We start from the raw sequence: 16,453 nt of genomic DNA on the forward strand, positions 1-16,453 counted from the left end.
CAAATTAAACAGAAAGTACCCTAGTATTATAATATTTTTAGATCTTAAAGTAGACCAGACCCCTTATTTACTTCTTCTACAGATGCCGCCTGTCCATTCTGCTTTCATAATCTTCCAAAATTATTTTAATGACAGTCTGCTAATGTGCACACAATACTTCAGAGTATACAATTCCAAAACCAGCTTTTTTCACCAAAAATGCTTGATGGAGCTTATCCATTTGTTGCCCTGTAAATATCAGTAAAAACAAGCTTGTTTCCCTTCATGAAAGCACATTGTTGTTAAGGGTCTATTGGACAGCAAATATAAGTAAGCCTGATCAAGTAATAGCCAATCTGGGAAATACTGTTTGTTTAACATTATTAGTTCTGAGTCATCAGCTTTTTGTATTTTTGTAGTGAATCATTTCAGTGTTGAAATTGTTTTTTGAAACTTCTTTTTAAAAGAATGGACGAACATAATAAAAACATAGAAAGAACATGTTTTTAATGTTCTATCCATTTAGAAAATATATTTCATAATGGTAACATGACTACACTCAATTGAATTGCATTGTTACATACAAGGTCATCATTCATTAAAATTACAAGAAATATGTTTGGGTTCAAAATAGCAAAAACAAGGCTTTTAAATGTAAACAATCAAACAAAACTAAATCAATTCATTCATTTTCTAACTGCTTTATCTGCTAAGGGTTAATGGCAGATGCTGGAGCCTACCCCAGCAAGCAAAAGGCACAGGGCACTCACATCAAACAACAAAATCTGATTAAAATAGCTGTATGTCTTTGGACTGTGGGAGGAAACTGGAGCACCCAGTGGAAACCCATGCGAACATGGGGAAAAACTAACAAACTCAACACAGATATCACCTCAGGAATTGAACCCAGGGCCCCAGTGCTGTGTGCCAACCTCTTCCAAAGCACAATGACAAGCAATTTTTGCATTAACAAAGATGGTCTCTGCACACAGGAATTAAAACAGGAACTGCCGCAAGGTGGGATAAACCAGAAATTCTAAAAATGGTTAGCAGTATTTTTATGTCGCTGTGAATCATGGTGGTGCATGGTTTCTGCAGCCTACGGTTTGACTGGTAAAATACCTCGGACCTACTTGCTGAAATTGAAGAGCAGCCTCTCGAAGACCAAAACAGGACCTGTACTGCTGAGGATAATTAGAGGCTGACCACCAAAAAGGCAGAAAACAGCTCCAGAAACCGCAGTGCCCAGGAAACTCTCCAGAACTCCCTAAAAGAGAGGGGACAGCACGTTTGTTCATGAATTAATAATGCTGTGTGGGGGACATGCAGGCCGGAACCTCTCAAAGCAGCAAGCCTGCCTGCGCACAAACAGCATGCCGCTGTTTGGTGGAAGAAAAGCTTCTGTGTGAATGTGACTTTACGTTTGGCGGAAATCAAGGGCATCTGCCACATTTTGAGCACTGTCAAGGTAACCACATGATTTAAGTTCCAACAGTTACTTCACCCTTAATGTCTTTACATTATTGGAGGGTATTTTATGCTATGAGTCAATTGGAAAATGCAGCATAACATAAGAACAACATAATCTCTTTTTACACATCATTATACTGATTCAAGGTTGAATATAAGGTGTAAATCAAAAGTATCATTCTGTTTGATTACCTGACATTAGGAGATAAATTATATATATATATTATAGTATAGAACATACAGTATATACTGTATAGTCTAATTGACATACAGTAGTTATTTTAAAAAACCACTGGAACAATTGTGATCTTAATATAATACTAACCTCTAAAGCTTCCTTCAAGAATTAGGGTTGATAATTTTAGAATAGTACACTATATATCAATGAGGCAAAGCTTGCAAGCAGTGAACATGGAAGTGGTTAAACAGTCAATAGAGGTAGGATAGATCAACTTAACAGCGGATGCTCTGAACAAATTAATCAAGTCAGTGGTATGCAGTGGTATACAGCAAGAATTTTAGGGATCCAGGTCTGGATCAAATGTTTACATTCTGACACAGTTATCAAAATAGTTTAAACTTTGCAGGTGAAAAATAGAGTGGCAAACCTAGATGCACTGCAAAGCAAGAGTAAGACACTTTGAAAAAAACATGGATCGACCAGACACTTGACAGATAACATTTAAAATGCAAATTTAAGTGTAACGTGATCTATGCATGAAGTAGGCATAGACACAACACATCTCTTATGGGTGACTCCGAGCTGCAGTAAGCCATAATGAAAATGATTGGGTATTTAAGTAGATTCTTCTAGGCCCTCATCAATACAATGTAGACACATAAAAAAGAGAAGGTTTGGGTATGTAACAAAACTGTGTTTTAAATTTCTATAAATAGACGTAATGCTCAAACATTTCAATACAGGATCCCATTTAGAAAAATGTACTCAAAATCTCTTTACCAAAAAAGCATATTATAGCCATAGAGCTCAAGTAACTGCAACAAGAATGATTCCTGGTTTCAGGAGATTGTTATGCTGTAAATGGACTAGTTATAGGGATAAAGCTCTTCAATCAAGAGCAAAGTACTGTAGACTGAGAGGAGATATGAGCCAACTGTAAAATCGTAAGGAATACAGATAGGGCCAATACACTATTTGAGATTCTGTAACATAAGAACACAGGGTCACATTTTAAAATTAAAAGAGAATCCACTTAAATCAGAGCACAGAAAACACTTTACTTAAAGAGCTGAAGGTATCTGTATCAACTTCCAGATTGGTGGTTTAATAGGAAATTCTAAACTCCAAGAAACAGCTGTTTGAGATTTTTGATTCACTTAGCTATTAAATTTAAAATAATGAGTAAGATGCACTGAAAGGCTTTTTCTCATGTCTAACTCTTCTTATGTTGTTATATACAGTAATAAATGTGTCCTCATCTTTTAGCAGCATAAGATTGCTCAACAATACAAAAATAGGACATTGTTTTGTTCTTTCACTTTTCTATTTCCAGGAAGTTCCTTTGCTGTTGAAAAACAACTTATTCTGAAGAATGCAAAGTTTATTATCAGTACATTAGAGACATTACAGTCCACTGTAATTGGAGGTGCCAATAAAAATAAATAAAAGTTCAATGAAAGCCAAAGGAAATACACTTAAATGCACACTGTTGAAGGAACAAATCTCAACATTAAAAACCCAACGTTAAGACCAAGTTTTTGCCTGCTTTTATTTATGAAAATGTTATTGTCAGTTGGCAGTCATGATATCATATGATAAGATTCCTTTTTTAATTAAAATTTGATATTGTGACATCGACCAGACTTCAAGCATTCTTACTTATACACAATATACACAAATATTGTTTTATGTTTTTAAGACAGTAGATACGAAGATAACGTCTGTATCTACAATAACTGTGTCTATAAATACAATTTGTATTTGCCAAAATCTCTATGAACTTCAGACTTTGCCTAAGACTTTGGCCAAGAGTTCAATGAAGAGGAAAATGATAAGGAGATAAGTGTTAACAGTATCATATCTAACAACTAGAACTAAATATACAATAGTTTTACTTAATTAAATAAAATACATTTGATACATGCAGTACAGTATACCTATCCATCCATTTTCTAACTGCTTTATCCAGCACAGGATCACAGGGGAGCTGGAGCCTAACCCAGCAAGAAACAGGCTCAAAGCAGGACACACCCTGGAGAGGACCTCAGTCCATCACAGTGCACAAACAGACAGAAAAACACATATACTCCCACCAGGGCCAATTTTACAGAAGCCAATTAACCTACCAGTATGTCTTCAGACTGTGGGAGGAAACCGGAGCACCCAGAGGAAACCCACATGAACAGAGTGAGAACATACAAACTCCACACAGATAGCTCACCAGGAATTGAACCCAGGGCACCATCACTGGAAGGTAGCAATGCCAACCACTGTACCACCATGACGGCGTATATATACAGTATAAAGAACAATTAAATCTCCATTTGAAGGTGCTTTCTTTTTTTCTGACAGCAAAGTTTAATACATCAATGGCAAATAAATTTTTAAGGCTTCAAATTTTGTTAGTTTTATTTGCTCAGCTTTTTTACCATTTCTTCTAAGTTAAAACCTCAAAGACCAAAAGCAGAGAGAAGATACAGTAACTCAGACAGCAGAGACAATAAAGACCCACTGTAATATCTTTAGCAGCTGGTAGACGGATTATGTTTCCTATAGCAGACTTTTGATAAACTGTACACAATCTGATGCTATTCGGTGTAAACCATGAGAGCATGCCAAAACAAAACAAACTGCTATAGTGAAATAGTGGCATAAAAGTTAGAAAACTGAGCTGTGTATCTTTTACAAGAGATCATGGTGCTTTTATACAGAAATAAAGAACTAGTGGACTTGGCTGATGTAGCATGTTGAATAGTAGCTGTAGTATACTGAGAGTAAGGAGAAATGATGAAGATAAGCTGCTACCAAGTCTTGTTTACATGTCAATTTGTACAGCAAACCACAGGTGTTACTATGTTTCTGGCTTGAATGGATTTTCAGCTCATACAGTATATGTCACCCCAAGTAACATAAGATTAGTTTTTTTTCAAATATCTGTAGTTAGGCATGCTTCAAATTTTAATGCGGAGCACAAGATGCATTCACCCATGAAACAGTGAAGCATTACACTTAAATCAATTCAACGATAAACTATTGTTTGTCTAATAAGTAGCATTCTCACTAAATTTCTTATCCTATATACTGTATCATTTCCATTTTTTTAAACAGGTTGGACAGAAATCTTGCTATCATGTGTACAGCATGTATATCTATTCATCCATACAGTACTGTATGTGCAGCAATATTTCCTTTAAGTTATGTCATGCATATAATTAAAACAACTGAACGCTGAATCTTTGATTTTCAGTTCAAAGTTGAAATGTTTCTATATAAAGAGCATTCAGAATATTACAACATTTTAACACTAATGTGTTGTTTTTTTAAAGGTTAGTATAACATTCCTCATCCTTTATCTTTACCATTTACAAAAAGAAGCATACAAGCAGAAGCCGACTTTAACAAGGACTGCTTTGTAATCTGGCTCCTTAGTTATTTATAGCTCTGTTCTGAATAGCTCAATCAAGTCCATTGTAACTGGTACCCGCAGGTGCCGCACAGCTACTGCTGCACATCATTTTCAATCTAACTGGCTCAGCTACATAATACAAGGCTGTATGACCACATGCAAAAGACCAAATTACAGGGCAACCAGCAGGCCTGATTATATGAATCCGGACAGCTATCCTACCTATATATGCACATAAGGATAAAAGAAAAAGTAGCTGATGAGTTCTCCAAATATTTTTCTCAACCAAATTACCAACAAAGTATTTCGAAGAACAAAAACGGCTCACCTGCATATTGTCAGTCGCATCACCTAGCAAACCTCCGAAAGTGATTGCGTTGGTGACTGTTGCCAGATAGATGAAAAGAATTGCAGATAGTGATTGGATGTTTAAAGCATCATAAAAGTCACTCGCAAAATATGGGAGCTTCCTTTTGATGTCAAGGATAAGGCCACCACAAAACCTGACAAGAAACAGAAGCATGGGATTTGGAATTTTTTTATTCAAAATTTCACAAGAGTCAATTTTAAGAATATAAAAGCTACAGATTGCTCGCATTTCATCCCTTTTCTCCATATTTATTTTCAAAAAGATGCATCATAGCTATTTTAAAATGTTTTTAGTTGATGTGGATACTCAGCATTTAAGCATTCAGCAACACTTTCAGGACATATTTTATTACCAAATGTAAATTCATATTTTAATATCAAATGGACCTATAAAACTCAAAGTGAATGATGTTTGTTTCAATCATATTGATGTAACAATGAATTGAAAAGTACAGTAATTGAAATAAGTGCCAAATAATTACAGATGTTACAGTCGTTTTCAAATGTCTCAAGTACTTCTAACCTCAGGGACAAGTTACTTTACCCGTTTCTCTCCAGGTTATCACCCTTACATTTGTGTTATTAGTGGAATGTTTCCTAGAGGGTCATACTGTATGTGGTGCACTAGGGACAGCCACTTCCTCTCTATGGCCCAATTGAAGACATATTTATTGCTTCTTGTAGAGACTAAGAGTAACCCTGTTTCCTGTAGGTAGGCAGTTGAATGCTACTGGACTCACAGCTCAGACAGTGCTGTGCCAGAGTTTAAGCAATTGTATGGCCTGTGTGAATGAAGTAATCCAATCACTGTTCAATAATAAATCATGAATTAATTTCAAGAGACATCTGCTGTCCATAAATGGCAACCTTCACATCTCCATCTGACTCTATAAACTGGAAAATAATTACAGGAGGGTCATATTTTTTACATTGAGCCTGATGAAACATGCTTAAACACTGTTGTGTAGATTGCATTAATCTCTTTGCTTTGCTTATTTTTTCTGTGTTTATTTTTTCTAACTCACCTCCAAAACCTGTTTTTATCTATTATTATCTGTTCACCACAGTAATTCCCATACCAACACAAGACAGACACCGAACACAAGAAAAACAAGCAAGAAAGACACAACTTTAACATATTTCTGCTATACAATGTTTATCCTTATTAATATTTATTTAAGGCCAGTTTAAGGTCAGTGTGTCTTCAACAAGAGTAAAATAATTTTGTCTTTTCATTATTTCTGGGTATACAGAACATCATGTTTATAACAGAAAACAATACGTATTTAAGGGTCATTATGAATTTTCCTTACATCTACAGCATATACTGTAGTATGCAACACAAAATCATTTACCCTTCTGTATAGAGTATTATAAAATTTGTATCAAAACCACTTTCTTACAAACCATATAATACCTACAGTACACAGTGTTTATGTAATGTTTGGGCAGATTTACTTAATTTTTTTCATAAGTGTTTCCAGAAAATGAGGAGTTATCATTTATACAGTACAAATATCCAGAAATGCATACTGTAGCACTACAGCACTATGAAAAGGAGACAACGTACTGTACTTATTTCTATTTACCTTGTAATGCTGTTGTAAACATGCTTAGAAAATGAAACCACATACTGTACTACAGCCATCTTATGCTTTGCATTTGTCATACTTCTGCACATCACGCATTGACTGTCAGACCTGTCATTAGCCATTGTGCCTGTAGTTTCACAGTACAATAGCTCTTTGTGGGAAAAACAATGACCTGTGAAGTGTGTGTTTAATGGTTCTATTTTAAGCATTAAGCACTCAGGCAATTGATGGTTTACCTTCCAGTCTTCTTCAGCTCATCACTCACATGGTGCCCCCCACCTCCATGACCTCCGTCATGAGGTGTGTCTCCATTCATCTGCACATTATCCCCTCCAGCATACATGTTCTTTCTGTTCAGAGGGAGAACAGACTCCATTAATAACATATAGAGACAATTTCATTCACCAGGGACATAATAAATAAATAAAAGGCAAAACACAATTCATGAACAAGGCATATACAATAATGTGTTTGAAAATGTTCCACATTTCTTTTACAAACCATTAGCGGATCCACCTAACAACTATACCATTTAAACAATACTGAACAGAATAATCTAATTCACAGATTCAAAAAGTTATTATCAAGAAGAGTACTAAATCTTTGTAGTGTGTGTACTGACATTTTATTGAACAGACATAGGTAAATTCATCTGACATCATCAGTGCCACTCAATATGAGTTGTACTGTGAAAGCTGTGCATCTGTGACACTTAGCATCAGTTTGTAAATGTTGTATTTTTTGTCCTACTGTATTCCTCTCATAGACCGTGGTGTGATTCTGCCAGTGGGGCTAATACTCTCCTAACAAATTAACAGTTGGTCACCTTTATTGCAATCATTATTATTATTATTATGTGTCAGTTTTATTTCTCAAAGAACCAAATAAAATAAACAGAGCAAAATGATTTAACTTTTTTTACAATACAAATTACAATATTTTGTAGATAAGTTTTACTGACATTTATCTCAAAGGTTTCCATGTAGGATTATAATTTCTGACATTAATATGAGGGTCAATTAGATATTTTATGTAAATTCACAGCATTTTAATTCACGGTCATACAAAGCCTTCAAGCCTAACCAACAGCTCCGACTAAAGATGATGATTTCATTTTTGTTTAAATGAAACCAAAAGCAACAGCAAATTTCAAGTAAGCTTGAGGCTGTCAGCACAATTTTCTATCCCATAGCTCAGTGAGTGTGAACCGCTGCTTATTAATAAAAACACAGTTTTTTTTGCTCTTCTCTTAACCTTTTGTCTGAAGATGGAAGTGATTTTGGAGGTTCTATCCTAATGGCTGGATCCCATTCTCCTGGTGGAAGCACAATAACCTCATCCAAGAATTCATCAATGCCGGCCAGCAGGTCTTGCCTGTCCTTGGCTTTGTATGCTATGTCATGGAACACCTAAAGGCAATTAGAAACAAGATAGTGTACATCAAGAGGTGGCATGGTGGTACAGTAGTTGCTTACTTTAGACATTTTTTTTTAAAACACTACAGTGTAGTAAACAGAAATAACTACAGCGCAACATTAACCATTTAAAAATCTGTTTTCCTGTCATTATTTGTGAATAAAATCAATTTATGAATTGAATTAATTTCCTTTTATATTAAAATGTTTAAATGCTAAAGCCCTTATCACCTCTTATCACTTCTTTCATCAAATTGGTAGAAATTAACTACCAAACATTAATGCAAATGTTTAAAAGGAGGAAGCCTTTATTAAGCTAATTCAGTTTTCAAAATTATTTCGATTATAATATTTTATTTATACATATATTTTGAAAGAGATCACACATTTTTTATCATTCCGTGCATTCTGTCAAATACTGAAAACTTTAAATCTTTAAATCTTAAGGTGCCTAAAATGTTTTTTAAAGAGAAGTTACAGTAGGTCCTATTTTCATGTGTTTACAGTCAATAATGTCAACTTACAAGAGAGAAAAGTATCAAATGCTGTCTGTACAACTTTGTTAGGAACTGTACCAGAAATCTAAAGTTTACATATGGGTTTTGGATAATATACAATATATTCATGTACTGTATAGTAATGCAGTATATCTCAAGTGAACCATTGAGTGGCATTAAGCTTAGAAAACAGATTTCTATAATATTTGCTATGTTACTACATATTTATATGTACACAATCATTTAAACTTTTTTCTCCCTCATTTAGTGCAAAAAGTAATTCTTTGTAGTGTGGCTCTTATAAAAGAGACAAGGGAAAAGGCTCAACCCAATAATGGTCTTACAGGACAAATCTGTCAAAGCCAAAATCTGATAAATACTTTCTGGGCGCAGTTTTCACAGGGAAGTCACTAATTTTGTTTCAAAATGTAATTTTAGGAAATCCTGTTTTTGTGAATGTTTGCTTTTCTAACTACAGTGCTTGCTTATATTCAACAGATGGTGCAACTGGAAAGTACTGTATGTTGATAGTTAGCTTTAATATTCAAAACTGTAGTCGAAATCACACACTAAACTTTTGGTTCAAAAAAAAAATAAGGGTTAAAATAAGTCTATGAGAAAAAAGTCAATATCAGGGAAATAGAGATATGCAGCGCTTGTAAACATTCAGTACAACTTGAGGAAACAACAAAACCTAGATTAAAAGATAACTGAAGATACATTTGTAGATTTGAGTACAGGATCTTGGTCATAAAGCTTCTCTGCAATACTGAAAAAACTAATTTTATCACCTGAAATACATGTTTTTGTTTTTATAAACTTGTGGGAACAATGTAGTTAGTTACCTAATGCATCAAAAAGGAGTTACATTATCCACGATTTTCTAATCTGACCTAATTACATTTTTCTAATGACTCTAAAATAAGTCTAGACGCATAAAACTACTGTTTGAAAGCCACCATTACCATATAAATTATATTTATATATAATAGATATTTTGATTAGATTTTCTTAAATGGAATGCAGTAGTAGAATACATTTTAATTAATTGGTGTGTCTATTATGTTTTTCCATTTAGAAACAAAGTGTAAAATTCACAAGTGAAAGCTTTCTAGAGAAAAACATTGTTTTAGTAGAAAGGTTACATCCTTATATCTTCAGTATAAAAGCATGTGCATATTGTAATGAGTGGCCAGTAATAAGGAACATTTATTACTGAACTAATACAACAATTCTATTTGCTGTACTGCTGAAAAAAACAATGAAATATATAATAGAACACACAATTGCCTACAGAAATAAGCAAAAGGAAGGAAAGTGACAAAGAAGAATAAGGATAAAATGAAAAATGCCGCATGACCAGTGATGAAATTCTAAGACAACTTAAAGCACTTTTTATGCACCAAAAAGATCCTAATGTACTGTATGGTAAATAAATACTACATTCATTCTCATTTACTTCATTTTCACAAGAGACTGGTATACATGTAGTCACTTTAACTTTTATAGATTCCTGGACCACCAATTATCCAAATTCCCCACATCCAAGCATGGTGCGGTGGCTCTTTTCCAGTATTCCCTAATCTTTTAATAAATGGCATGTGTCCAATGATTAGCCCTGAGAAACCATTGCTGTACCTCAAAGCTACTAAAGCTGTCAGTCAGGGAAAAACATGGACAAGTACACTTCTATGTTGAGATTTGTTTTCTGTTTTTTAATACAAAAAATAACATTTAAAACTGAGACTTTGTCCAGATGTCCAGATTTCAATTAAACATGTTTAAGATGCAAACTACTAAAATTGTAAGACAGCACATAATCAAAAGGTAAAAGATGTGAAGACAGCATTAAATTAATCCTTTAAAGTGAAAAAAAAAACTAGAACAGTCTAAAGAGGATTTACCAGTAAATGATACCAGATTAAAATCCTATAATTTGCTAGTTACCTTGTTTAATTCATTTGCACTAGTGCCTTAATGACTCCTCGGTGTTACAGGATGGGAGCCCATTAATTAGTTATTTTGTGATGTCACGAAAAGAAGTCTTGTTAAATGAAACTCACCTAAGCAGAAGCACACCAAAGTATACTTTTAATTGTTACCAAATCTCCTGCCTCCTGGGACCCTCTGAGGAAATAGGTTGGCCCATAATCTTTTTTGATCTCTCCAGACCCAATTTGTAATCTACCTACTGATGTCATTAACCCATCTGAAAGTTTCCATTAATTAGCGGCACATTACCATCCCATATAAAACTGACAAAAGTCACCGGCACGCGGCACACGTACCTCGTCTGACATGAGGGTGGCTATCGCCCTTCCAATTTCATGGTAGGACTTGGCTTTGCCTTTAGGTCCCAGTAGGATAAACAGGAATCTGATAAGGAGACATGGTTTACATTTTTAGAATAAGGAAATCATGCAGTGGGTAAGTTTGTGCTAGACGCTTATCGCAATCACTTCCTTCAGATGCGACAGCCCCTTAGTTTGTGCTTGTGAATCTACAGTATGTCTGTGGCTCATAAAATCCTGGGAAAAAAATAGTTTCTTCTGTTTCTTGTAATAAACGTAGGATACATGATCATAATGGGGCCCGGTCTTCATTTTGTATCTACTTGTTTTCACAGATTATCTACCATGGCAAATTAAAACATTTAGTTGAATTCAGCTTCTGAAGTGTTTTTTTTTTCCAACCATTAAATGTTATTATTTTCAGATCCAAAGTAAACACCTAAAACAGTTCAACAAAAAAGATTAATATTTGGGGGGGGGGGGGTTCCCATTTCTTGGCAACAGGATGCTTAAACATGAATATGAAGTAGTCAGGAAATAACCAATAACTCATTTTATCTAACTTTACCTATACCCTTTAACTTGATTTAAGTTCATTTCTCTCTAGGGTGCTATAAGCCACATTTATTTGAATTTGAAGTAATCAGCAGATAGTATCATCTTGCATGTCCGCAATTACATAAAAGAGCGGTTTGTGCCGGATTTCCTTATTTTGGTTAGATTTTTAATGCTGTAAAGGTTAAAGCTTAAAACATACTTCATATTTCAGGTCCTCACCATTTAACATATTCACCTTTTGTCAAAATATATAAAAACCAAAGCTAAGATTGTTTTTAAAATGTCACGGTACAAAACACTTCCAAAATATTATATAGAAATACAATGGTAAAGGTCCTATTCTAACCCAATTAGTATTTAATTATCAATTTGATAAGGGTTTTAAATAGCTTAAATAATATACCACATTTAAAACATAATAGATATACCAATTCTCTATTATTACCATATCTTGGATAATGTTTACATTTGTCTCAATGCACAATAGTTTACATCTCTTTTATGTATATGACCTGCCTTAATACAATTCCTTCAAATAACTTTAAAGGACAATTGACCATTTATTAGAAAAAAAAGGTTACATCATTGCCTCTGGATTAAAGACATCTGTTCATGAAAAGAGGGGGAAACAAAATGTAATCTGGAAAAGACTTAGATGAGAATTATAATATAAATATAAATATAAATATAAAGAAATATAAGATAATATATAATATAATATTATATTATATTTATAATATAATAAACATTGTACTACATATACAGTATATGTAAAATGTTGTATAAGCAGTACTTAAGCAAAATAATATACCGTAGGATGGGTGGGATGAGGGATAAAAGATTTAGAAAAGTAATTCACAGCATGCTTGGATACATGGAAAGATTACTTCTTTAGAATGCTGGTGAAGATAGTTAAAACTCAGTTTGAAGGATATAATGCTAGAAACTTTCAGAATTATGACTCAAGTGGATATAGAAATGATAAGCGTTCACAAAAATGGCCTCAGTGGTCAGAATGAATTGTTTGCCAGAGGTGGATGCTAAAAGTTGTCGTGTTTGTAACTCCTCTCGATAAATATAAAAAACCAAGAGCTGAAACAGAGGTTGATTTAACCGTCATGACATTAACGGGTGTCGACATTCAGTGGAATCGTCTAACCTGAAAATATTTTCTGTCCCGTTCCTTTAGGTTTTTTTTCTCTCAGAAACATCTACATTTCTTACCTTGTTGGAACCGGAACTTCGGTCAGAGCTCCCAGCATGACTGCTTGCTGCAGCCGGACAAACGCCACAAAGGGGCTGTCCAGGAAGTCCACTTCACCCACCAGCACATTGGAGGCCTCCGCATCCCGGGGCAGTTTTTTCATGAACTTGTTTTTCAGCTTGCAAACGACAGAAAGAATGAGCAGGCCAATTAAAATAACGAGCTTAAAATGAAACCCCTCACACCAACTTTTTGTAATATACATCCATAAGAGATGACAACTTAATTTTAGTCAATGTGAAAAGAAATCATATTTTTCCTGGAATCTTTAAATACCATCCAATTTTGCTTTCAATTAAGCCAACACAGGTTCAGCATGACATTACTGTATGTGCTAAGATATGATATGTGGAATTCATAACTTTTAAGATTCATTTGGATTCATATTAATGTTTCAGTTTATATTTATTTACTGTATACAAAACAGTCACCTTCAACCACTTAATATACTGTAACTGTGTATAATCAATTAACTGTATATTAGTAAAACATTCATGTTCTTAAAAATAATTTACCATTTAGTTGAAGTAATTATAAAATAAGGACACTTCTGCTCACATAGTAAGTTATCAATTACTTTAAATATTACAAGTTACTTAAGTGGATCTTAAATAACTACTGTATGTAACATACATTATCAATCAATGGAACAGAAAAGGTGTTAGCCGATTCATTGTTTTACATCTACTTGAGCAGGGCACAGTACTCCTTCTATCAAAGAGATCATGGTAATCTCTCAAGACCTTCAGTCTACTACTGTACTGTATGTTGTTATAAAGATTTTCATTTGTATTGAATGACAGCTTTTACAGGTCAATGTACACACAAGTGACTAAAAAACTTTAAATAAGATCATAAATTTGCTCATTGGTCAGAAAACAAATGGGTGTATTAGATATTTCTAAATTTCTAAATAACTGAGTAAAACACTATTTTCGAATACTTTCAAAAAGAAAGAACTGTAGAAGACATACTGTATACGATGCAAAAAATTTAAATACAGAAAAGATTAAGATAGAGAATTATTTTCAGCAATAACCTTCTTACAGTGTACAGTAGTTCCAATCTGACAATGCAAGGGCAACTTACTGCAGTTCAGTAAGTATTCTTGGAGTTGTCTTGGTTATGTGTTATAGTGCATCTTCTCAACACATGTACTGTAATTGTGCCAGAAAAATTAAGCACTTGTGCCTAAATTAATTTAATTCTTGGCCAAACTGCTCGCTAGATTTGGATATGCTGGAAGCTTCAGCTCATATAAGCATAAACAGCTGAAAAAATGAAGGGATTTAAAATGTCAGCTACATTTCGAAATAACACTTTCTTTTGGAACAAAAAGAGGCTAATTCTTCTCTAAAAAGTAAGAAGAAAAAATATTTTAGCAGCTCCCCAACAGTGACACAGCTCCCCAATCAACCCTCTTCAGTGCCTCTTTAGTCTTTAGGAAAAGGGAATGTGATTCAAGTTTTCAAAATCCTTAACGCTAAATTAAAGTCAACTCAAGTTGAGTAGTTTTTTTTGCTCAAAAGGATGCATAAAAATCTTTGGGGGTATGAAACCTACAGGTCAGCCACAGCAATGATGCAGAGTACCTGAAAATCTTGAAGAAATGATTAAAAGAAGGACTGAAAAGCAAATTTTGGCGAAGCAATTTGTTTCGAGCAATACAGCATTCAGGATAGACCAAATGGTCTTCTCTTGCTGTAATCATTATGGACTTGTGTAGCAGAGAAAGTTTTCTGTGAAATACTTTTGCACATAAGACTATATCCCTGTATAAAACATCATTTAAAGTAACACATAAGAACTGAAAAGTCTAGTTAATAAACTAATTAACCAACTATAACCCCAAATAAAGAGCATTATTAAGGGATTTACTAAATCTGATTATTAAAATTAAATTGCAATGAAACATTTCTAGACAGTTTTACATATTTTGTCTAAAACTATGATTTCTACAACATCCACTCAATAATAATTAGAATATTAACAGTAATCTGTAAGATACAATGTAGGGAATGCTGAGTCAGTATTCATGTCCTCATTGTAGTATGCAGCCTTGTAGCACTGTGCAATCGGACATTGACAGCCTTTGCCCTTAGTTCACAAGGACACTCTTCTTAAGGACATAGAGCAAATATTCTGGAAAGGTTCAGGTTGTACTGTTCTTGTAATTGGCTTACAACATACAGCCTTCATTTATCTAATTCGTGAATGAATACTGAAATGCATTTCTGGATTTTCTTTTCTTTTATTGCAGAAGCAAGATGGTGGCAAGAAGGGGAGGGATAGCTGCAGGTTTTTTAAAACTTGGAAATGTTGACTTGTTTCTATTCAACTCTTGACAACTAAAAGTCATTTCTCAGCACAAGGTGTCAGAAGATTACACACACATTTAGCTGGCAACAGTGACAATGAATGTGATGGGGATAAAAACAGCTTAATTCCACCCTGAGAAGTGAAAAGAACATTTAACACCAGTGGCATCTCCCAGTCCAGGCAAGGTTACAGGACTGAATCAAGGATTTTTTTTTTCATAATTTCAAAAAATGTCAAGTAATAGAGTGTAACTATTACAGAAACCAATAGAGTACAATCTGTATGACTTCTGTGTTATATTCTATGTAGAATAGAATGTAGTAATAGTAATAGAATATAGTAGTACAGCAATTATGGAGCATTAAAGCACTGAAAGGACAAATTCAGCCCTAGGCAGGTGGAGCCTCACAAAACCTACAGGTTACAATGGCAGTTTGATGAACGAGGAATCACAAACTACCAATTTGATCCAGCACGTCAACATAACATGAAAAACATGTGAACAACATGAAAACTTTAACCTGCATGTAACTTTTACAATTTAAAAGTAATTTTAAAGATAGCTGTTGTTTTATCTCTTTGGAGTCTCTACCTGCATTTCTGCGAAAAACGCATTTGCTCATTATACTGTATGTGAACCCTTTCAAAATTGGTTTGAAGTATAACAAAATGGAACAAGAATCAGAGACTAATGCCTCACCATGTACACCGCTGGTGTAATTTGTCAGGAACTGAATGAGATTGAGATGGGATGTATTTTTCACTCCAACTGTTGTACATTTACTCAGAAATGAAGAGAAAGTTACTTGAAGACACTGCACTCCTAAAATCTGGACAAATGCCTGATGAGGCTAATAATTTCAGCAAAATAAATACCTTGATTGTTTTACACACTTGCTCATACAGTTTTTATGTTCATGAAAAGTCTGGTATACTCAGATTGGTTATTGTTTTTGGTGAATGATCAAATTCTAAGATTTAATGTAACAGACATACAGTACAGGTACGGCCTTCTTTCTTATGGCCTCCTTTCTGTTGTTTGGTTTAAAATGGAAATCTTCTGTTGTATATCTCTGGTCAAGTTACACTGTGGAGTGCTGGTACAAAACAAC

General features: G+C 34.2%; 1 protein-coding gene across 3 annotated transcripts in view; it reads right to left on the reverse strand.

The window, feature by feature from the left end:
• The window catches only part of slc4a4a (solute carrier family 4 member 4a), a 106,423-nt gene that overhangs the window by 34,030 nt on the left and 55,940 nt on the right, over nt 1–16,453 (reverse strand). For all 3 annotated transcript variants that reach the window (XM_088910450.1, XM_088910451.1, XM_088910452.1), the window contains exons 8-13: nt 12,983–13,140; nt 11,198–11,285; nt 8,252–8,406; nt 7,234–7,347; nt 5,365–5,539; nt 1,113–1,246 (exon numbers count right to left, since the gene is read on the reverse strand). In XM_088910450.1, coding sequence (XP_088766576.1) covers nt 1,113–1,246; nt 5,365–5,539; nt 7,234–7,347; nt 8,252–8,406; nt 11,198–11,285; nt 12,983–13,140 — 824 coding nt within the window. The remainder of the gene's footprint in view (nt 1–1,112; nt 1,247–5,364; nt 5,540–7,233; nt 7,348–8,251; nt 8,407–11,197; nt 11,286–12,982; nt 13,141–16,453) is intronic.

The sequence above is a fragment of the Atractosteus spatula genome, chromosome 3, assembly GCF_055471065.1.
Source record: "Atractosteus spatula isolate fAtrSpa1 chromosome 3, fAtrSpa1.hap1, whole genome shotgun sequence".
In the NCBI taxonomy this organism is placed as follows: domain Eukaryota; kingdom Metazoa; phylum Chordata; class Actinopteri; order Semionotiformes; family Lepisosteidae; genus Atractosteus; species Atractosteus spatula.